General features: G+C 32.7%; 1 protein-coding gene across 1 annotated transcript; it reads right to left on the bottom strand.

Moving 5' to 3' along the window:
• Window positions 1–5158: 5158 nt before the first annotated feature.
• On the bottom strand, window positions 5159–9724 carry LOC107770693 (growth-regulating factor 3-like). The gene is made up of 4 exons (XM_016590029.2): window positions 9235–9724; window positions 8435–8629; window positions 7227–7548; window positions 5159–5763 (listed from the first exon to the last, which is right to left on the bottom strand). The coding sequence occupies exons 1-4, from the start codon at window positions 9470–9472 to the stop codon at window positions 5340–5342; spliced, it is 1179 nt and encodes a 392-aa protein (XP_016445515.1). The 5' UTR covers window positions 9473–9724; the 3' UTR covers window positions 5159–5339.
• Window positions 9725–23246: the final 13522 nt, after the last annotated feature.

Here is a 23246-nt window from a genome sequence, read left to right as displayed (position 1 = left end):
GCTAGAGAGCAGAAATATCCATACACAAAGGAAACTTCTGCAAGTAGATTATGGAAAGCACTGGAGGATAAATTTTTGAAGAAAAACAGTCAAAATAAATTGTACATGAAGAAGAGACTGTTTCACTTCACCTATGTTCCTGGTACCACGATGAATGAACATATCACCAGTTTCAATAAGTTGGTCACAGATTTGCAAAATATGGATACAACTTATGATGATGGTGACTTGGCCTTGATGTTGTTGGCGTCACTTCCTGATGAGTACGAGCACCTTAAAACTACTCTACTCCATGGAAATGACGAAGTTTCTCTCAGAGAAGTTTGTTCGGCTTTGTACAGCTATGAACAAAGAAAGCAAGAAAAACAGAAGGGCGGAGAAGGAGAAGCACTATTTGTGAGGGGTCGTCCACAAAATCAAACGAGGACAAAGAAGGGAAGATCCAAGTCAAAATCCAGACCCAGCAAAGATGAATGTGCCTTTTGTCGAGAAAAAGGGCACTGGAAGAAAGACTGTCCGAAGTTGAAGAATAAGGCCAAATATAATAATGGAAAGGCCATTATGGATTCAAATGTAGCTGATTGTGATGATTCAGACTTCTCATTAGTTACAACAGAGTCATCAACATCATCAGACATATGGTTGATGGACTCGGCTTGTAGCCATCATATGTGTCCCAACAGGGACTGGTTTGTGGAATTTCAAGAAGGAGAATATGGAGTCATCCACACAGCGGATAACAGCTCTCTTACCTCATATGGCATTGGTTCAATACGATTAAGGAACCATGATGGAATGATCAGAACATTAACAGATGTTCGATATGTACCGGATTTGAAGAAGAATCTCATCTCTGTGGGAGCCCTAGAATCAAAAGGGTTCAAAATCACTGCAGAAAATGGAGTGATGAGAGTATGCTCCGATGCACTAGTGGTAATGAAGGCTAATCGGAAGAATAATAATATGTACCGCTATCATGGCAGTACAGTTATTGGGACAGCGACAGTGACATCCAGTGACGACAAAGAGGCAGAAGCAACCAAGCTATGGCACATGCGCTTGGGACATGCTGGAGGAAAATCCTTGAAAACTCTATCAGATCAAGGATTGTTAAAAGGAGTAAAGGCTTGCAATTTGGAGTTTTGTGAGCATTGTGTCAAAGGGAAACAGACAAGGGTTAAATTTGGTACAGCGATCCATAATACTAAAGGCATTTTGGATTATGTACACTCTGATGTTTGGGGTCCTTCCAAAACACCTTCATTGGGTGGGAAGCACTATTTTGTAACCTTTGTTGATGATTTTTCCCGAAGAGTATGGGTGTATACAATAAAGAGCAAAGATGAAGTGTTGGGAATTTTTCTCAAATGGAAGACGATGGTGGAGAATCAGACAGGCAGGAGGATCAAGTGTATTCGCACAGACAATGGAGGTGAATACAAAAATGATCATTTCAATAAGGTATGTGAAAATGATGGCATCATCCGACACTTCACTGTTAGACATACACCACAACAAAATGGAGTGGCAGAACGTATGAACCGGACCTTGCTGGAGAAGGTACGGTGTATGTTGTCCAATGCTGGCTTGGGCAAAGAATTTTGGGCTGAGGCAATTACATATGCATGTCACCTCATTAATCGCTTACCATCTGCTGCTATTAATGGCAAGACACCATTTGAAAAATGGTATGGAAAACCTGCTATAGATTATAACTCTTTGCACGTGTTTGGCTCAACTACATATTATCATGTGACGGAGTCAAAATTGGATCCAAGGGCAAAGAAGGCTATTTTTATGGGAATTACTTCTGGAGTCAAAGGATATCGCTTATGGTGTCCTATGACAAAGAAAGTAATATTCAGCAGGGATGTTACCTTTGATGAATCTGCTATGGTAAATAAGGTAACAGAAGATACCAAACAAAATGAAGGTGCTTCTAAGCAGGTGGAGTTTGAGGGAAAATTTATTTTTCCTACACAAGAAGCAGAGGAGGAAACAAATGAAGATTATCCTCTAGAAGGAGAGCCAGTAGAGGAGATTCCAACTCAGGAACCTCAACAACAACTTGAATCAATAGCAACCAGCAGGACAAAAAGAACAATAACGAAACTTGTTCGTCTCATAGAGACGGTTGCTTGTGCAACCTCAATTGTAGCTGATGATGTTCCTACTACTTATAAAGACGTTGTCCAAAGTTCAGAAGAAGATAAGTGGAGGATTGCCATGAATGATGAAATACAGTCCCTTCATCAGAATCATACATGGAGATTGGCCAATCTCCCGAAGGGAAAGAAAGCAATTGGGTGCAAATGGGTATTTGCAAAGAAGGAAGGATTTCCTAACCAAGTAGATGTTCGCTACAAAGCAAGATTGGTGGCCAAAGGATATGCTCAAAAGGAGGGAATTGATTACAATGAAGTGTTTTCTCCAGTTGTAAAACATTCCTCCATTAGAATTATGTTGGCTTTGGTAGCACAATTGGATTTGGAACTAGTTCAGATGGATGTAAAAACTGCGTTTTTACATGGAAACTTGGAGGAGGAAATCTACATGACTCAGCCAGAAGGATTCAAAGTTGCTGGAAAAGAAAATATGGTGTGCAAACTTGAAAAATCGTTGTACGGATTGAAACAATCTTCTAGACAATGATACAAGCGATTTGACTAGTTTATGTTGCGGCAAGGGTACAAGAGAAGCAAATACGATCATTGTGTGTATTTGCACAAGCTTAAAGATGGTTCCTTTGTATATCTTCTCATATATGTTGATGATATGTTGATAGCTTCCAAGAATTTGGAAGAAATTGATAAGTTGAAGATTCAACTGAAGAAGGAGTTCGAGATGAAGGATTTGGGTGAGGCAAAGAAAATTCTTGGCATGGAGATAATTAGAGATAGACGTTCAAAGAAACTCTGTTTATCTCAAAAGGAATATTTGAAGAGAGTACTTCAACGTTTTGGCATAGATGACAAGACTAAGCCAGTTAGTACTCCACTTACTTCCCATTTTAAGCTAAGTACTACTATGTCGCCAATGGATGAAGTTGAACGAAAGTATATGTCAAAGGTACCATACGCAAATGCTGTTGGTAGCTTGATGTATGCAATGGTTTGCACAAGGCCTGACATTTCACAAGCTGTTGGAGTTATTAGCAGATATATGCACAATCCAGGGAAGGAGCATTGGCAAGCTGTGAAGTGGATTCTACGGTATATTCATAATACTGTAGATGTCGGGTTAGTTTTTGAGCAGGAAGACAATCAGTCTGTAGTTGGATATTGTGACTCAGATTTTGCGGGTGATCTGGACAAACGAAGATCAACTACTGGTTATGTGTTTACTTTTGCAAAGGCACCAGTTAGTTGGAAGTCTACTTTGCAGTCAACAGTTGCTTTGTCTACAACAGAGGCAGAGTACATGGCTATTACAGAGGCTGTGAAAGAGGCAATTTGGCTTCAAGGATTGCTAAAGGATCTTGGTGTTGAACAAAAAGGTATCACAATTTTTTGTGATAGTCAAAGTGTTATTCAATTAGCGAAGAACCAAGTTTATCATGCAAGGACGAAGCACATTGATGTTCGGTATTATTTTGTACGAGAAATCATAGAAGAAGGTGGAGTCACAGTGAAGAAAATTCATACTACGGAGAATCCTGCTGATATGCTGACAAAGGTGGTGACTGCGATCAAGTTTCAACATTGTTTGGATTTGATCAACATTGTTGAACACTGAAGATTGAAGATGAAGACACAACCAAATTTGTTATTGAGAGAAAATTGAAGATGTGGAATTTTGCCAAGGTGGAGATTTGTTGAATTTGACAAAATGTTTGTCCCACATCGGTGGGAAAACAAAAGTTGGGGGGATTTTCCCCCTATAAAAGAAGGCTTAATGTTTAGGATTTAAATACACCTTTCATTTGCCTTCTCATCTGTTTAAGGCATTTGTATCTTCTCTCTTTAGTATTATTTCACTTGTATTTTTGGAGTGGAATAAAATATTGGTTGTGTCCGAGGAGTAGGCAAAATTAGCCGAACCTCGTAAATTCTGGTGTTCTCTTTATTGTTGCTTTATTGTCTTATTTATTTATTATTTGGTGGTTGTCATAATTTTTGGTATAGTAGTTGTGACTTATTCACACTATATACATTTGGCTTCCGCAACATCGGAAACTTTAAAATTCTGGCAGATTGTTGTTGAGTAGAAAACCCAAGTCTTAAATGCCCCACCAAAGCTCCAATAAGTATGTACATGGGAATTCATCATACATTGTGTCAAAAAATACAAATGGTCCAATGGGAGCAAGAACTTTCAGGAACATTTGGAATTATCCGTTTCGGAGTAGAAGAGTCGTTTTCAAGTAGTGTTCGATCGATTACGTATTAATCAATATTCGATTGATTGGTCTGACAAAAAAATTTTGTCTAAGCCACTGAAAGATTTGCTGTGGTTGGTTTGAGCCTAAATTTTGTTGATTTTGCACATTACCAATTTACCATCTAAGATTATCAAAGTTAGTCAACTCCCTCGCTTTTTTGCCATTGCTCGCTTAATGATAAACTGGCGCGTTCGCTAGCGAACTGTAGATACAAATAGGCATAAATTTTAAGGTCACCACAGAAAAAGATTGGATCTTTTGCACATTCTTTTAATGATGTCTTTGGACAAAGCAACTTTCCATCAAACTTAGCGTGTCATTTTCTCGTTACTCAAAGTCGTTCAAGGGATAGGACTCGAGGTTAATACGGGGGACTTTAGTCTGCTTTAAAAGAAATACTTGGAAGATATGATTGCTTAATTGATGAGACTAACTTTGCTTGCAGCAATTTGGAAGAAAGAGACAAGCTCAAGTGAAACACCTAATCGTCATTGAGAATAGTATAATTACTGGATAAAGCACATACAAGAACTTCCTAATATGATCGTAACACTTAGCTATTACGGAATCAACGTGCACAAAAAAGGACAGTCCAATGTACAAGACATCCCGTATTCATGCAGGGTTTGGAAAAGGGCTGCACTCCAAGGGATAATGTAGAACAACCTACATTAATTAAAGCATTAGTAGCTGTTTTTACGGCTCGAACCCGTGACTTATAGGTCACATGGAGATAAATTTACCGTTGCTCCAACACTCCCCTTCAAGTAAAAGAAATAAGCAAAGCAAAGCAAAGCATTCATGATTTCACCTACAGAAACCAAAATAATACAAACTCCACATTGCATGCACCAGCTTTGTTAGGTGCCCCAATGCAGAAGAGTAGAACAAGCCAAAAGAAGTTTACAAGAGTACAAAAATACCATTGTCATGAAAAATCAACAGTGCACTTGCTTACTCAAGTGCTAACATAACTAGCCTCCGATGCACTGCCCCGCGGCAACCGATGCAAAACGCTCGTTGGCGACGAGTTGGACGTCGATGACCTTAAAGCCTCGGCTAGTGGTCCGCCCATCGATGTCACTTGGTTCGTTCCCCACGGGGATCGTTCAACATTACTGACTCCAACACCAGAGTTATGTCTATCTCCGGTTGAGAGCTTTAACGAGAAGTCGGACGAGGGGTTTCCGGGCATTGAAATGGAGAGGTTGGTAGCAGAAGACACAGAGCTACCATTGCTTCTTGCATTGTTACCTTCTTGAAGTTGTCTAGGCCAATCATCAAAGAAGCAGCGAAGGATTTGGCCACTGGATTTACCATCCCCAGTAACATCATTTTGGGCTTCCAATGGGCCCTTTTGCTCCTTAATGCATTCTGAGGGCCTACAAAACATCATGTTAGCCCAGCCCAAATCAAGCAAAAGACAAAATAAATAAAAGTTCTAAGTTATGTTTATTGTAGCTAGGGGTAAGGTCTGCGTATATATTATCCTCTCAAGACCACCCTTTCTCCCAAGTATTATGGAGTAAGATTTCCTAATACCTCTCACAACTAGTTCTTGAAGATTGACCAAACCAACATTGTCAACATTTTTCCACTGATCATAATGAATTTATTTAAGTGTCTGTAGACTCTAGAGTTTTCCGCTCTCAAAAATAATAGCTTGCAAAATATATATTTTATTAATGTATAATATACATATAATATACATCTTTTATACATATATTTTGCATATTTGGCTAGCAAATGTAATTATTATTGGCCGACCAGCCAAATGTGTAACTAGCCCAAAAAACATCAGTACATAAGGGGGGCCTATATATGTGCAGAGACACAGAACAAGTGGATGGGGTGAGTCCTACTCAATATGCACAACCAAAAAAGTAGTCCTGTGCCAAAGCAAACTTCAGAAAAAAATCAAGAAGGTGGGGTTTGGGGTCCAATATGAAACTGAAAGTGGACCAAACAATCTTAAATGAGATTCTAAAAATCCAAGAAAAATTCAGTAAATGGACCCCTCCATGAGTTAGAAAGAAACAATAGGAAAATGTGATAATGGAATTTAAAGTAGATAAAGTCATTTGATCAAGGTATTAATTTATATATTCTTCCTTTTAGGAGACAAGTATCAAATCAACCATTGTAAATATGAGATGTTTCTTTAGAGGTGGTAGGGAAAAAGGAGAGGATGGGGAAGAAAGGAATAATATAGATATTTAGTGGGCGTTTGGACACAAGAATTGTAACATTTCCGGAAAAAATGAAAAAAAATTTAAATAAAAATGGTATTTGAAAATTAGAGTTGTGTTTGGACATGAATACATCTTCGAGCTGTGTTTGAATTTTTATGAGAAATTTGAAGTGAAAATTTTGAAAAACGGCTTTTTGGAACTTTTCAAATTTTCGGTAAATTTCGAAATTCAACTTCAAAGTGAAGTTCAAAATTTCATGGCCAAACACTGATTTTGAAGGAAAAAAAAAAGCAATATATTTCCGGAAAAAAAAAAATTATGGCCAAACGGACCCTGACCCTTTACAAAACAAGTTGAGTTCAATGCTGTAATCGTACTTTTGCTTAATAAAATTGAAAAAAAAAAAGCACAAAATTCCAAAGAAATAACACAAGGTAACAATCACAACATATTCAAAAAATTCAAGTTATATATACCGACAATCCGAATCTTCCAACACTATTCGTATAATTAACATGTATTAGCAAATTGTTTACTTTTTCTCCAATAATGTTTATTATAAGCAATAATTACATGTTATTACAACTTAACTTCATGTGTAAAAATATTATACGTGTGCATATAACTTAAATTCAATGGTAAAAAGTGTATACCTTTGATTGAGGTGAAGAACATCAATGGAAGGTGAAGTTCCAGATAGAGTAAAATGAGGTGCACCACTAGCATGGCCACTATTGACTTTAAGGACTTCACCGCCGTCATTGTTGGCGGTGTTAACACCGCCAGATGGGGCGGCGGTTGTGGGGATTTCCACAGGCTTTCTTGAACGGTTGCGGCCACGGTGCACGTGGCGTTCACAGTATTTATGGCCACTAACAACATCTCTCGAACATCTCCATTTCTTCCCATCAGTTCTCCTACATCTCCCTGGCTCTGGATCCATGCCTGTTCTTCCCCAATATCCTGATTGTACCACTTCATATAAAAAAAAATATTTGTTAGTAACCTACAGAGGAAGTTTTCTAGACCGTACACTCAAATCTTTCTATAACAATCCTATTTATTCGATATTTTTTGGTTGTTATGATAAAGTGTTGTTATAGAGTACATATATTATAACATAACATGAAAGTCGGTTCGAAAAAAAATTAATTTTTATAGTGAATGGCTATTATATAAGGATGTTATAAAGAGGTCTGACTGTATTTGTTATAAACAGTTGTATGTTATTACAGGCAACTTAAGCTAATGGTGTATATAACAACAACAACAACAACAGCATACCCAGAGATGGTGTATATAAAAATATTGCAGAGCAATTGAGCTCATTGACTGTGAAATATTGACCAACAAAAAAAAATTCATCATGCATTACTCATTTCTCAAAGTTTTTAAAAAGGGCCGCCTGATGCATTAAACTCCGGCTATACGCGGGGTGCAAGGAAGAGCCAAACCAGGTCTATCATACGCAGCCTTACTTTCCACTGCAAGAGACTATTTCACAGTTCGAATCCCTGACCTCCATGGTATCAACTTTACTAGTCACGCCGAGGCTCCCAGTCATAACAACAACAACAACAACAACCCGGTGAAATCCCCCAAGTGAGGTCTAGGGAGGGTAATGTGTACGGAGAACTTACCCCTATTCCGAAGGAGTGGAGAAGTTGTTTCCGACAAACCGTCGGCACAAGAAAGAGGACAAAGTTTACTACTACTACTAATAATAATAATAATCAAGAAAATAGGGAAAACATCAACATACAGATCTTTCTACATACAAACTATATATGAATAATTAGTATGTAGTAGTATAGTCTATTTTGACATTAAATTGAAAAGAAAAAGGGAGATAATTACTTACAAGCTTGTTGATAGTGGTGATATTGTTGAAAAGATTGAGGCAAGTAATTATAAGGAGAAGAATTAATGAGACTTTTCTTAACAAGATGAAGTAATTCAAGAGGAACAGGTGCACCAGCTAACATATGTCTGTAAATCAAAGCCTGCAATTCAAGTTCTTGCCACTGTGCCAAACTGAAATAACTACTTCCCATTCCTAAGAATCAAGCAAATAAAAAAAATATTATAGATATATTACCTTAACAATAAAAATATTCAAGACTTTTAACTTGCACAAAAAAAAACAGAAATAAAGGAGCATTAATAGGCGTTTGGACATTAAAAAAAAAATCTGAAAAAGTACTACAGAAATATTTTAGAGTTAAAGTTAAAAAAAAGGTATTTGATACTGTATTTGGACCTGCATTTCACCTGACAAAATATAAGCACTTATGTGAGTGGGAAAAAAAATTGAAAAAATATTTATTGGTTTTTGAAAAATCTCCAAAAATTTCATGGACAAACATGGTTCTTAAAAAAAGAAAAACATCTATGGACAAACAGGTCCTTTGTAGGCGTTTGGACATAAAAAAAAAATGTAATTTTCTTTAAAAAATAATATTTAGATTTTAGTAGAAAATTATGTTTATACATAAATTTCACTTAAAAAAATGAGGGGTAATAAATTTTCACTTGAAAAAGTAACATGAAACGAAAAAAATTCAAAAAATTATTCCAATGTATAACTAAATAATATTCTTGAAAATGAGTTTAGGAAAAAAAAAATGGACAAATTAAAGGGGTTGTTAGTATTTTACTTACTTGTAAATTTGGTGGGAGTGAAAGTTGAATCTGAAGAAAGAGAATATGCTGACAATTTAGTAGGTTCAGATATAAATAAAGGAAGAGCAGAATCAGAAGCAGAATGTGAAAAAGAAGAGTCAAGATCAAGAACAAGTCTTGGTAATTTAGCAGAAGGTATTTGTGTTTGTATTTCTTCTTCTGACTCATTCTGCTGTTGTTGTTGTTGGTTTTTCCATTGCTTCATGTTGAAGTCCATTTTTGGGACAGTTTTTTTCTTGGCTTTGATATTAAGTTTGGTTTTTTGATAGCATAAAAAAAGAAGTTTTTTTGTTGTAAAGAGTTTTGTGGACAGTTTTATAAGTATATCTTTTGCAGGAAGAGATCAGTGAGATAGTTGAAAAAAGCCTGCAAATTAAAGTAAGTGATGAAAAAGAAAAGAAATGGAAAAGGAAAAGGAAAAGGAAAGTCCTTTAGCTAAGCTCAGTTTAGAGCACTTACAGATAAAAGACACTCAGACAAGACAGTTGAGAGAAAAAGCAAAGTATAATATTTTATAAAGATTTTAACTTATACTCCCTCTTGTCCGTAATAAATGATCAATTTACTTTGGGCACACCCATTAAGAAAATATTAAATTCTAGATAAAAATTAATTAGTGTGACTAAACTACTATTTATTAAATGTTGTACCATAGTTATAGTAGCACTTACTTCTCTTCTCAAGTGTGAGGAGTAAATGACGTTTTAGGGATACTTCTCTTCTCAAGTGTGAGGAGTAAATGACGTTTTAGGAATACGTACATAAAGGTAATTTTGGAAAAATAAATTAACTTTTTTGTTGATTATATAAACGGACACTTATTTTTGTCCAAAATAAAAAAGCAAATTGGTTACTTATTGTGGACTGGAGGGAGTATAAATTAGGGGGTGTTTGGTTGGGAAATAACTTATCCCATGATTAATTATCCGGGGATTAGTTATCTGGAGAATAGTTATCTCACATTTCCATGAGGATAAAAGAACACTACAATCCCGGGATAACTAATCTCGGGGTTAGTTATACCACGATTTTATCCTAATCAAACATGGGATAAACTCATCTCAAATTTATTTTCGGGATTAATTATCCCTTATCTCTTGTACCAAACAAGTTCTAGTAGTGTTATGAAGTTTATATATTATTAGTTTCGTTTCAATTTAAGTGTCTTATTTTTTTTAGTCTATTTTTTTTAAAAAAAATGTCTAACCTATATTTACTATTTAGTAACTCTTTAACTCCAATTTTCCATATTGTATATTTATTAAGACCACAAGAATCAAGAATATTTTGATACATTAGATTAGTTTTAGACGACAAGATTTAAAAGTCTTCTTTACTTTTTAAAACTTTAGCTCAGTCAAATTAAGACACATAAATTAAAACTGAGGGAATAGCATACACACAGACTAGAGTTAATAGGCGATTAATAAGGTCATGGCCTAGGCTCAGAGCCGGAGCCAGAATTTATAACTTATGGGTTCAAAATCAGGGGTGGATCCAGCTTAGTTGGTGTGGGTTCCCGTGAACCCAATAGCTTTTACACATGCCCTGTACGTATATTAAAAAAACCACTAACAGCTTGTTTGGATAGTTGTTACATATTGTTTCATAAATATATTGTATCGTATTGTGTTATATGGTACCATATTGTTTGATGAATACAATATTTGTATAAACTGTATCATTTTCTATCGTTTTATGATATCACGCATCAACAATATGAAGAATAAACTTGCAACATTATAAAAAATTATAAAAAGACATGGAAAAGGATAAAATAAGATTATATATTAATAATGAAGGACGAGAGAAAAAATAAGGTAACGTCGCGACCACACCAAATTGGTCATTACATAAAGTGGCATTTTTCGTCATTACATAGCGACAGATATAATGATACAATACAATAAAATTTAAGTAACATCAAAACAAATATTTTATTTAAAGTAACAATACGATACGATAGGTAACAACCATCCAAACAAGTTGTAAATATCATAAATATTTGATTGTGAAACCAGTTACATATTGTATATTTACTTGAAGACGTTGTAGGAATCATAAACTACTTCAAAATTGAATTTGCATCTGTTCAAAATTATAATTTTTCTAAATTAGAAAATCGTTTAACTTCTTACTTTATCCTTAGTGACAAGTTTTATAACTATATAAATATTATAATATATTTAAGATTATAAATTTCAGAAGTCTTAGGCCATCTCCAACCTTACCCCCATTTTCCGTAATGGGAGTAATTTTTGGGGGTAATTTAGCTCCAACCCTCCCCCATTTTTGTCCCCAAAATGGGGGATGAATAGTGTTCTCTCAAATATAGGGGATACACTATTCATCTCCCTCATTGCTATTGATCAATTTTTTTTATTATTTTATTATTTAATCTTTTAATTTATCTCTTTATATATACCTAATTATGTTTACGTAATGTCTTTATAATATTAATTTTACATCTTAACTTTGGTGTATAATTTTGATAAATTAATTTTCGTGCATTTATTATTTTTATGTAACATTGTAAGTTAATTTATTATAAGTTATAATTGTACAAAAAATATATAATTATCTTAAAAAATGAATGGTGCAAATATAAAATATTAGATGTTGCTAAAATTGAAAGGTGATTTGGAAGGTCCAACTCCAACAGTAGAAATGGCAGTAGATGAAAATCAACGATTTCAAGAATTTTTAGCTCTACATAGAAGAATTAAGGACAAAGATGCTCATTTTGTACTTTGTAATTCATTAATAGATCATTTATGAAAGAATACTAGAGGTTGAAGTTGAATATTTATGTAGTATTTCGAATGAATTTTTTTCGTTATGTAATATGTATTTAATTAATCTTGTATCGCAATGATTTCACTTTTATTTGAATTATTAGTTAATCTATAATAATTGCTTGCAAATTATATTATTCAAAATTTTATGAAATTGTTTTAATGTAAATTACAAATTAATAAAAATAAAAGATGGAATTTGTTTAATGAAAATTAAAAAATAAAATTAAAATAAAAGATAATAATATAATATAGAAGAGAGAGAAGAATATAAAAAAGTTTGGGGGAATGATTGGAGTAAGTTGTTCCCAAAATGGGGAAATCCATTTTGGAGTAAAGATTTGAAGTGAAGGGTTGAAGATGGCCTTTCTGTAGGTGTAAGCAGTGGGAAGGGAACCAAAAGGAAAGAAAGAGATAAAGCTGCAGTTAATGTGGCTTAAATGCAATTCCATTTGGGGGCTCAAAAAACTTAAATAACTTTTTCTTCATTTTATTCTGCTAAAATTTAAGAAACTGAACATCCCTGAGAATGTGATAAAAGGAGAAAATATTGTAAACATGAAGCTGACAATTGCAAGTTCTATTTCAGTAAAAAACCAGAGTTTGTCTAATTTTCATTAGTTGTACCATGTTTGTTACTACAAAGTTTAGGTCAAAGGTGGATTTATATGGTCAATTCTGTAAGTGTAATTGAATCCATTGATTTTGACTCTAACTTGTGATTATTCCATTGATCATTTGACTCTAACTTGTGATGATTCCATTGGTGATTTCCAGAAAACTTTTATATTTAAGATATGACACCTTTTTATTACACTTGAATAACAAGATAGTCACATTAAAACTTCTCTTCAACCTCATAATATTATGCAGTAGAGGCATTCTTTAAAATGGTTATTGTTTAAAAACCTGTCTTTGGGCTAAGACGCATCAAAGAACAATGATCAGAGACGGAATTAGAATTTTAATTTTATGTATTCCAAATTTAAGTACTTTTAAGTTATTAGATGTTAAATTAATACTAAATTATACTCTCTGTGTCCCAACTTATATGAAGGTATTCGACTTTTGAGAGTCAAACGAAGTGTTCTTTGACCGCAATTTTTCATATGCTTTTTAAATGTTTCGATCATTAATTATTGTAACTTATAGTACTTTATTACTTAGTTTTCAAATATGTATATATATATATATATATTATGTTTCAAAATAAATTTGAAAATTATGTGCAAATATCTCATCATAATTAAGAAATTTGAATCTCGAAAAATGGAACATATTACATAAATTGAGACATAGGGATATATATCCAATAATTTTCTTACAATAAATATATAATTTGAACTAAAATTACTGAATTCGACCGAATACGTAAGTTATACTCTAGCTCCACCTATAATCATGGTCAAGGAACTTTCAAAGGAAAATAAAAAGAAAGAAATTATTATGTAGTAATTTCTACTTAGCTATAGTCTCAACTTTCTTTACAAGCTTTGGCAAGCTTATATTACAATTAGAAGTTGAAAAAAGAAGTTTTATTTATGTTGGGGTATTTTGGCTCAATGTGAAAGTCCTTATGGTAACACATGAGCTCCTTTTTCCATGCACTTTCCAAATATGTTTTTTCTTTAGAAATGAAACAAGATTAGTATATTGTTTTGTTTAATTATTAAATTACAAACACCAAGATATTCCCTGTTAAATGTTTTCTCTAGGTGTTATTTACCAGAGATAAGATGATAAGACCTAGGGCAGATAAAACAATTATTTCTCTCCACATGCATGGCATGATAATAGCAAGTGTAACAATAATCAAACCTAAAACTTTTGTGGTCAAATGTCTTCCTTTTCCTTTCTGATAACTTATTGTGATAATAATCATCAAGAATAAAGTATCATCACACATGAAACAAAATTGAGATCCCGTAGTTAGTTTCTTGATTTAATTTGAAGGGAATTCGGAGAAACATTAAAATTATCTTTGTGTGACCTATAGATAAAGGAACTCAATATTATTGGTGGCTTAAAGCTAAATCTTGACGAGGGGTTTTATTTTTTATTTTATTTTTTTGTAAAAAAAAAAGAAGAAAATAATCTTATATATTTTTTATTTAAGTCTATTTTCCTTACTTTTTTAAGACCCAAAATTATTAATATTTTATTTATAATTGAGTTATTGTAATAATATTCTTTTTCGCTTAATAATATAGCTAATACATTTTAATGTCTCCTGAGACATTGTTGATCCTAGGTAAGATTGTATTACATTAAAATTTAATAAACTTCTTCCCGCAAATGCAATTGATATAGGAACATTATTCGATAAGGAATATACATATTTAAAAAAGAATCAAGTCTTACTTTTTGAAGTCTTGTTAGTTGATTGAGTATATCGATTAGGGATTATTTCTACTTATAGTATTTCCTTGAATACTTTTAAGTCGAAGAATAAGTCTAAATTATCCATCAGAGTGACTTTTCTCAGATTCTTTTCACCTAGTGATCTCAAAAAATTTCACTAAATAAAAATTATAGATACTTTTCACGTTTCAGATTATTCAAATCTCTATGCTTGACATCAGTAACAAATCAAAGTTTTTTTTCTATTAAAATATTATAGTTTTTCTACTTCAAAATATTAATTTTTTTTAAATATTAATTCTTAAAAAGTATTACCAGTAAAAAATGGGGCCCCTAAACTTCAGGGGCCTAAAGCAATTGCTTGGTATGCCTTACTCGTGAGCCGCATTGCCTATAGATTATGGGTTCGAACTGTGAAAATAACCACTAAAATTTGCTTTAGGGTTTATTGTTTTCATCATACCCTAAAAGTGCGGCCTTTTCGCAGGCTCTTCATGAATATGAAATAGTTTGTGCAACGAGCTGCCTCTTTTAATTTCTTGTTTGAAATGTCTTAAATATTTATCTAACTTTACCACTTTTAAGTGATACACGTTATCATGCATTTATTAATTTATTTACTGTTTAAAAATGGTCAAATGTTGAATGCCTGCATCTAATTATGACTTGTTTCTTTCTTGCCTAGTAAAAGGTTGTTAACTATTTTCAATTGATCTAAGTTATTTTGGAACTTCATTAATCTTGATTTAATGATCCATCTACTATGTAAAAATTCATAGGAGTAATAACTTAATAGTATCTTAGCCAAGTATTTATTAGTAGTGCTTTTCGACCAAACACAACATCTGTTTATTTCAATTTTATTAATTCTATCAAAATATAACTATTTGTTGATAGAATCAACTCCAATATACTTTATATTTATTAGTTACTTTGAATTCGCTAAGCCAAAATAGGCTCTTGAATTGCTTTCGGTTTTTTAATATTTGGTTTGATGTGTTCCGAGTTGTTTGAACCATTTCACACTAACATTTGTTTCCACTTATTCCTCTTAAAGTACAATGCCTTCACTCTAAGGAGTCGTTTGACAGGAAGTATTAGAAAAAATAATACAAGCATTAGTTTTATGCATTACTAATAACTTGTTTGGTGTATATTTTTAACCTATGTATAATTAATACACTTGTATTAACTATATATCATACTTGATATTATCCTATGTATAAGTAATGCATAGAAAACTATGGCATTGGTAATACCAAGGCTATTAATGCATGCATTAGTATAGTTAAAGACAAAAGTATCCTTAAAGTCTCTTAAAGCTAGAGAATATGGAGGACATTTTTGTAAACAACTATTTTTCTTAAAAATTATGCAATGCATTGTAATTTTAATACACTACATCAAACAGTAGATAAGAAATAATATCTGCATAACTAATGCTTGCATTACTAACCCATGCATTACTAATACACCTTATTCCGCATTATTCTTATACACCCTACCAAACGAGAGGTTTGCAATTAATGAATTAAAGCTCATCTAGAAAACATTTGAGGGGTCATCGGATCCCGTAAACCTCGGTTATATATATATATATATATATATATATATATATATATATATATATATATATATATATATATATATATATATATATCTTAAGATGTATATATAGTATATCTTGGCACCCTGAATACTAAAAGCCTTTAGGTAGCATCGGGTAAACAGAATAACAATGTTCTGTCACGTTAAAATCTTGGGTTCGCCTCAGATTGGAACTAAATTTTGTTCGAGGACTAGACTTAATCCTTGTAACAAAACAACAAGTTTAGCCACGTACGAGAAGTTCGGCAAAACTCTTGTATATGTATGTGTATACATCTTAAATACGAATATATAAATAACTTGACATTCTGAATATTAAAAGCCTTTAAAAAGCATTAGTTAAGCAAATTAATGATGCCCCATCGTGTTAAAATCCTGAGTTTGCCACTAATTGGAACCAAATTTTGTTCAAGGACTAGACTTATAGCCTGTTTGGCCAAGCTGGAGAAATCAACTTATTTTGAGAAGTGTTTTTTCCAAAGTGCTTTTGAAAAAAGTACTTTTGGAGATAAGCAATTTGTGGTTGGCTAATCACTCTGAAAAACACTTTTGAGCAATAATTTGTGTTTGATCATACTTTTCAGAAAGTGCTTTTAAGTATCAAATTACGAATAAGGACATGAATAAATTTACTTAATAGTTAATATTATAGTAAATAAATAATTTCAATTTTTTGTTATTACATACAATAATTAAATCTTTTTATTTTATTTAAGTAAAATATGAAAATAAAATTTAAAAGTTCTTAATTCTTTTAATATAAGTTAAATATATTAAAAATCATTCAACAAATATAAAACATTCACCCCTAAAGTCACTGTATATTAGAAAGTTATCCTAAAAATAATAAGAAATATTTACACATTAATATCCTAAGTATTAAGTTTAACAGTTATTTTGGTATATACTATATTTTGTTAAGGGTATTTTTGGTAATAAGAAAAGTCAAAACTGCTTCTGCTCCTGCTTTTGGGAAGGACAAATTTTTTTTGTTTTTCTGGTTCTTTCCAAAAGCACTTTTTCCACCAAAAAAAAGTTAGCCAAATATCTCAAGTTAGGAAAAAAAAAGTACTTTTAGGATAAAAAATACTTTTGACCGAGAGAAACTTGACCAAACATGTTATTAATCATCGTAACAAAGCAAGAAATTTGTAGGATAATTACTTTGGGTGGTCTAGTAATTGGAAATTTTGAATATAGATCCTTGACAAGAGGGGTTGCTCTGATGGTAAGCAACCTCCACTTCCAACTAAGAGGTTGTGAGTTCGAGTCTCCGCAAGAGCTAGGTGGGAAGTTCTTGGAGGGAAGAATGCCGGATTTCTATTTGGAAACAGCCTCTGGGTTGTTGTTGTTGTTGAATATAGATCCTTGGCTTGGACCAAATGTGCACGATCACAAATATGAAGTATGATAAAAACCAATCCACCTCACTTGTTTCGTCTTTATCTCAAAAGATATTTTTGTTGTTATAAATATTTTATTATCTTTAAAATATGTTAAATAATTAAAGAAAAAGGTAGGGGGTGGGTCACATGTCAGTAAGGGAAGGAGACTACTCTAAATATGTCAGACAAAATTTCAGACATTTGTGTCAGATATTTGCCAGCTTCTAATGTGGGTCCCCCACTTCCCTCTTGACCTTTTGTTCTTTTCTCTCTTTTTGTTTTTTATTTTTATTTTATTTTCTTTATTCGGTTTAATTAATATTATAGTGGAGGAAGAGGAACACAGGTACGCCACTAGTATCTTAGATTAATCACGTGCCTACACGTGAACTATTTTTCCGAGGTCTTACCACTTTTTTCATACTTGTTAACTAAAAGGACGGAGCTAGAGTGTCGAGAGTGGGTCCGGTCGAACCTAATAGATTTGGTTCGAATCATGTATTTGTCTTAATAAATTCATTGAGTATGTATGAATTATTAATTTAAAATTTGTAACTTAAGGTGATTAAAATTTTGAATTCATAAATTTGAAATCGTAGCTCCGCCTCTGATTAATTATGTTTGGTACGTAAAGTCTAAGCTCTAAAATTTGATGTTCAATTGCTTTGCTTCTAAGAAACTTGTACGTTTAGCTTATGTTGTTGTATTACCTCAATCCCTGACCAAGTTATTATAACTATAATCTAAAACTTATACTCCATGTTCTTGCATTTCTAAACTCAAACATAAGAGAGCGATAAAGCCGAGATGGAGATAGAGTGTGCGAAGGAGAATCTTAGATCGACGGTAAAGTTATTTTTGTTAAACAACAATAAATACTTGTATTAGAGTAGGTTATCTATCTCACACCCGGCCCCTTAGGGCCCGACCCTTACTTGGACCTTGCTTGAATACGGAATACTTTGTGCACGAAGGTTAAGTTCTTTGAAGTTGAGATTGTGGATTTTAATAAATGCATTATACTAATTACCTTCGCATTTTATGTAAAAGAATTGTTAATAGATGTGCGTTCATAATATTTCCTTCGCTCCAAGCCCTTCGTCTCAGATTACATGGGGTGAATTTTCTCTAAAACTAAAGCCATTGGAGAAAAGATTAAAATGGGAGAAAAAGAGGACTTTTTTAAAAAAAGGAGGAAAATACGAAATAGCAACATTATTGATGAGTTACTATCTATTCCTCGAATAACTTGGATTGAAAATGCTTCTCCTGAGGAATATAAACTCCAGTTTTGTCATCATAATTAGAAGCGAATATAGAAAATTCACTAAATACGTAAAAAAATAACATATGCGAACTCAATAAATCGAATGGGTTATGGTAAAATTCTGAACCTATAATTTTCAAATCTTAAATTCGCTTCTGATTATAGTAAGAGAAAAAAGCAAATAAGATGGGATTTCTTTTAAAAAAAAAAAAAAAAAGAGGACAAACAAGAAAAAGAGGAGGAGGAGGCATGGGCGAAGCTACATTCCCTTAATTGACCATTCTTCGCCGAAAAATTACACAGTATATATAGGTAAAATATTAGGTTTTAAAGGTATATAATATATATTGAACACCCTTTGTCAAGAATTTTTTTTCCACTTAATTCAAATTTGAACACCTTTGAAAAAATTCCTGACTCCGCCACTAAGGAGGGGATGGTATTGGATTGAGAAACTCCATTTCAACCAATTTCACACACCAAAGCTAGAAATATCCTAAAAAAGTTCCAACTTATCAACCTTTAGCCATTAATTATAGACTTATCAAAACTAGCCAAATATATATAAAATTGAAAATTCAAGAAAATAAAGCCCTTTCTCTTCAAGAATCACACACAAAGATCTCCTTCCATATATTTTAAGCGCGATTAGCAATATTAGATGCAAGACGGAAAGAAAATTTCATGAATGACGTAGCAAACACGGTGATGTAATACAAAAAATATATATTTAAGATTCTAAAAATCTAAGAAAAAAAGGACATTTTTCAATGGATATGGTTGAAATTCATTGAATACATATAGATGAGTCAATATACAAATTTTGAGGAAGATTGGAGGTGATTTGGACTGATTTGGTATCAAATTCACAGTTAAAATCTAGTTCAAAAAATTCTTCTGCCACACATGTATCAAACATGTATCACGCATGTATCTCACACGCAGATATACATGGATATACATTTGAAACAAATATGATACATATGTGATACACCAATTATTATTTTCATATTCATTTTCTACTTCGAATTTTCAATTCAAACCACCTCAAAACTCCACCAAATCATCTTAAAATTGAGATTCAAGCTCCTTAAAATGTATCTAATCTATTCTAATAACACACAGTCAAAAGAAAGCAAAAATGTAACATCTTTTGGCTATAAATAGCTAATTGATTAATATTGGTAATATTTGGCTAATATTAGTAATATTTTATGAATGAGCCAATTTTTATAATAAGCTACTTATAAATGGACATAGCTGGTATTTTTCTTAATCAGAATCAGATAGGACGAAGTGCAGCAATAACTACTTTTAAGTCCGCTATTTAAAATATATTCACATTTTACAATGTATTTAAAGATTAACTAATTCATCGAAACTTCAGGACTAAGTATCCTAATTTCTGAACTATTAATTTAAAATTCAGGACATAAGATTCGTACTTCTGAACATAATTTTCGAACTTTAGGACACGATGTCCTGAAGTTTGAACTTTGAGGTTTAAATTCTAGGACGTTGTGCCCTAAAGTTTGAGCGAAATTAGCTAATTTTTAAATACATTATAAACTGTGAATATATTTTAAACAACATATTTAAAAATGACTATCCGGTGTCATTTCCATATTAGTTTATCATAAGGCCCATCATATCTTTTGATTTCTAGGAATGCGATATGTTTTGCATATGGGTTATTGCTTTTGGAATGGGCCCATTGAACACTCCAAATATGACATGGCTAATGACATGGCTAAAGCATGGTCATATTGAAATACGAGGACGATTTTCAGGAAGTTACACCCAATGATCTTGAAAATAGATAGTTTTCAATTTTTGACTGTCGCTTGTCTCGTGGGCAAATGTTTACGGTCAAAAATTAAAGGAATTTTTACCTCCTATAGCAAAGGTTAATACCTTATTTATTTTAAATAAATATTATTTTAAAAAATTATATTTTATAGATACCTTTTAAGGTTTATAGCAAAATATTTAATTTTGGTTACTTCCTAGCCCTAAGCCACTAAATACGCTAATCAGTTATAATATTTTCTTTCTCTCTCTACTTTGATACATCCCCTTCTCTTCCCTATCCCATTAAAATTTCCGATACTCTTACTCTTCTCTGTCTACTTTGAGAGGAGTTTTCTCTCTCTTTTATATCGATTCCATTTCAGAATACTTAGAAAGTTTGGCCATACACGCACACACACAGTTGAATCAATTTCCTCAAAGAAAACAATTATGTCGTTAACTTCAGATCCTTCAAAAGATTCTAGACCTACTTATTGTCGTAAACAAAAGTCTCTCGGTCTTCTATGTTCCAATTTTTTGAGCTTATACAACCGAGAAGGTATTGAAACCATAGGGCTTGATGCTGCTGCACGAAGATTAGGGGTGGAAAGACGGCGGATCTATGATATCGTGAATACCGTCCCTGCCAATTGAAAAAATTGAGATATGGATGTCGTAGGATGATTTTCTGTTAATATATGTCAATGTATTTTCATGTATTTCATTATATAAACTGTTTTTTTCATTGTAATTTAATGTATCTCGTTGTATTTTCATGTATTTCATTGTATTCGCTATCTTTTTTTCTCATTGTATTTCAATGTATCCCGCTGTATTCTATGTATTTCATTGTATTCACTGTCTCTCTATATGACATGAATGTATTCATAAGTTTTTTTTAATTAATATAATTTATGTATTCATATGTATTATATAATTTCTCTGAAGATTGCTATGTTTTTGGGGTATTTTTCGGTTGACAATCTTTTTTATAACTGAAAATACAAAATTTGTGTGTTATAATTGAGTTATATTAGGAGTCTATTATGTTAATTGATTCACTTTCCCTTTTAAAAATAGTGTCATCCCCTATTTCACGCCGTAAATACAGTCGAATATAATAATCTGTCCAGCCGTAATCCCATGTTTCACTCCATGAATACAGTCGAATACACTCGAATACAACAACTAATTAGCTGGACTTCCCTGATTCACGCCTATTTTTGCTAATGTATTCATGAATACAATAGCTTAAATACATCAAATACATCTTATAACCACATAAAAGGTATCTATAATCCGTAATATAGCAAATGGTATCTATAAATGACTAATTACTACTAAAAGATAGTGCTTTATGAAAATTTCCCAAAATTAAAAGTGTTATTCATAGGGCAATCGATGGGCAACACTTGTTAAATTTAAAGTTCTGCTTATGGGGGAAACGGGGTCAAAAAATCAAAATCACTCACTTTCAAGGCTATTCTCGCAAATCACCTGACGATTTTCTAGTTCTGGGCATTTCACTATGGATCATCAGATTAACATAGGCCCACATGCCTTTTGGTAACTTTGAAATGGGATATATTTTGAGGATGGGCTTCTGCTTCTGGCCCATATAAAATAGGCCCATGGAGCACTCCAACACTCCAAATATGACACGGCTAATGCATGGTCATATTGAAAATATATTTTTGCTTATTCACCTTAAGTTAATTTTGGAAAAAGAAAAACTCACACCGAGTTAAATTACAGCCGAAGGAATAAAATTAAGGATTAGTTACCTCCTATAGCAAAGGTTGATACCTTATTTATTTTAAATAAATATCCTTTTAAAAAATTATATTCCATAGCTACATTTTAATTTTTATAGCCAAATATTTATTTATGGTCACCTCCTACCCTTAAGTCATAAAATAAGCTTTGTAATATTTTTCTTTCTCATATCTCCTCAAATTTCTCCTACCCCCTACCCCATATCTATTCTCCCTCTCTCTCTCTCTACTTCCTGATGTCTTCTCCTCCGCCGAAACAAGGCTGAAGATGAAAGCACTGGACTTCGGCTTCTGTTGCTTCTACTTTTGATAAGCGGCGGAGAACACGACTTCTCCTCCGAAGATGGAAAAGAACCCGTCGATGGAGGTTGCCTATTAGAGCGGCTTCTAAGTTTCTTCTTCTCCCCTTCATCACATGCTTTGTTTTTAATCCGGTAATTACGTGCTAATCGTCGGCAACCGGAGGCAATGGTGATGGCGAGCGAGGACTGGATACTGATGTTGCTCCAACGAGATGACATTAGGATTGTTCTTGAACAAAGACGACAGAGTTGGGGGCTGCGCAACTTGAATTTTCTATTAATATATTTTAATGTATTTCAATGTATCTCGTTGTATTTCATTGTATTCATTGTCTTCCTTTTCATTATATTTCAATGTATCCCGCTGTATTCTATATATTTGATTGTCTTTTTTTCATTTTATTTTAATGTATCCCGTTGTATTCTATGTATTTCATTGTATTTACTATCTCACTATTTTCCATGAATGTATTCATATGTTTTTTTTTTAATTAATATAATTTATGTATTCAGATGTATTATATAATTTCTCTGAAGTTTGCTATGTTTTTGGGGTGATTCGGTTGAGAATCTTTTTTATAACTGGAAATACAAAATTTGTGTGTTATAATTGAGTTTGTTGAGTTATATTAGGAGTCTATTATGTTAATTGATTCACTTTCCGTTTAAGAACAGTGTAATCCCCTGTTTCATGCCGTGAATACAGT

Source organism: Nicotiana tabacum, chromosome 10 (assembly GCF_000715075.1).
Source record: "Nicotiana tabacum cultivar K326 chromosome 10, ASM71507v2, whole genome shotgun sequence".
In the NCBI taxonomy this organism is placed as follows: domain Eukaryota; kingdom Viridiplantae; phylum Streptophyta; class Magnoliopsida; order Solanales; family Solanaceae; genus Nicotiana; species Nicotiana tabacum.
The sequence above is the reverse complement of the archived record's forward strand: the minus strand, read 5'-3'. Positions and strand labels throughout refer to the sequence as shown.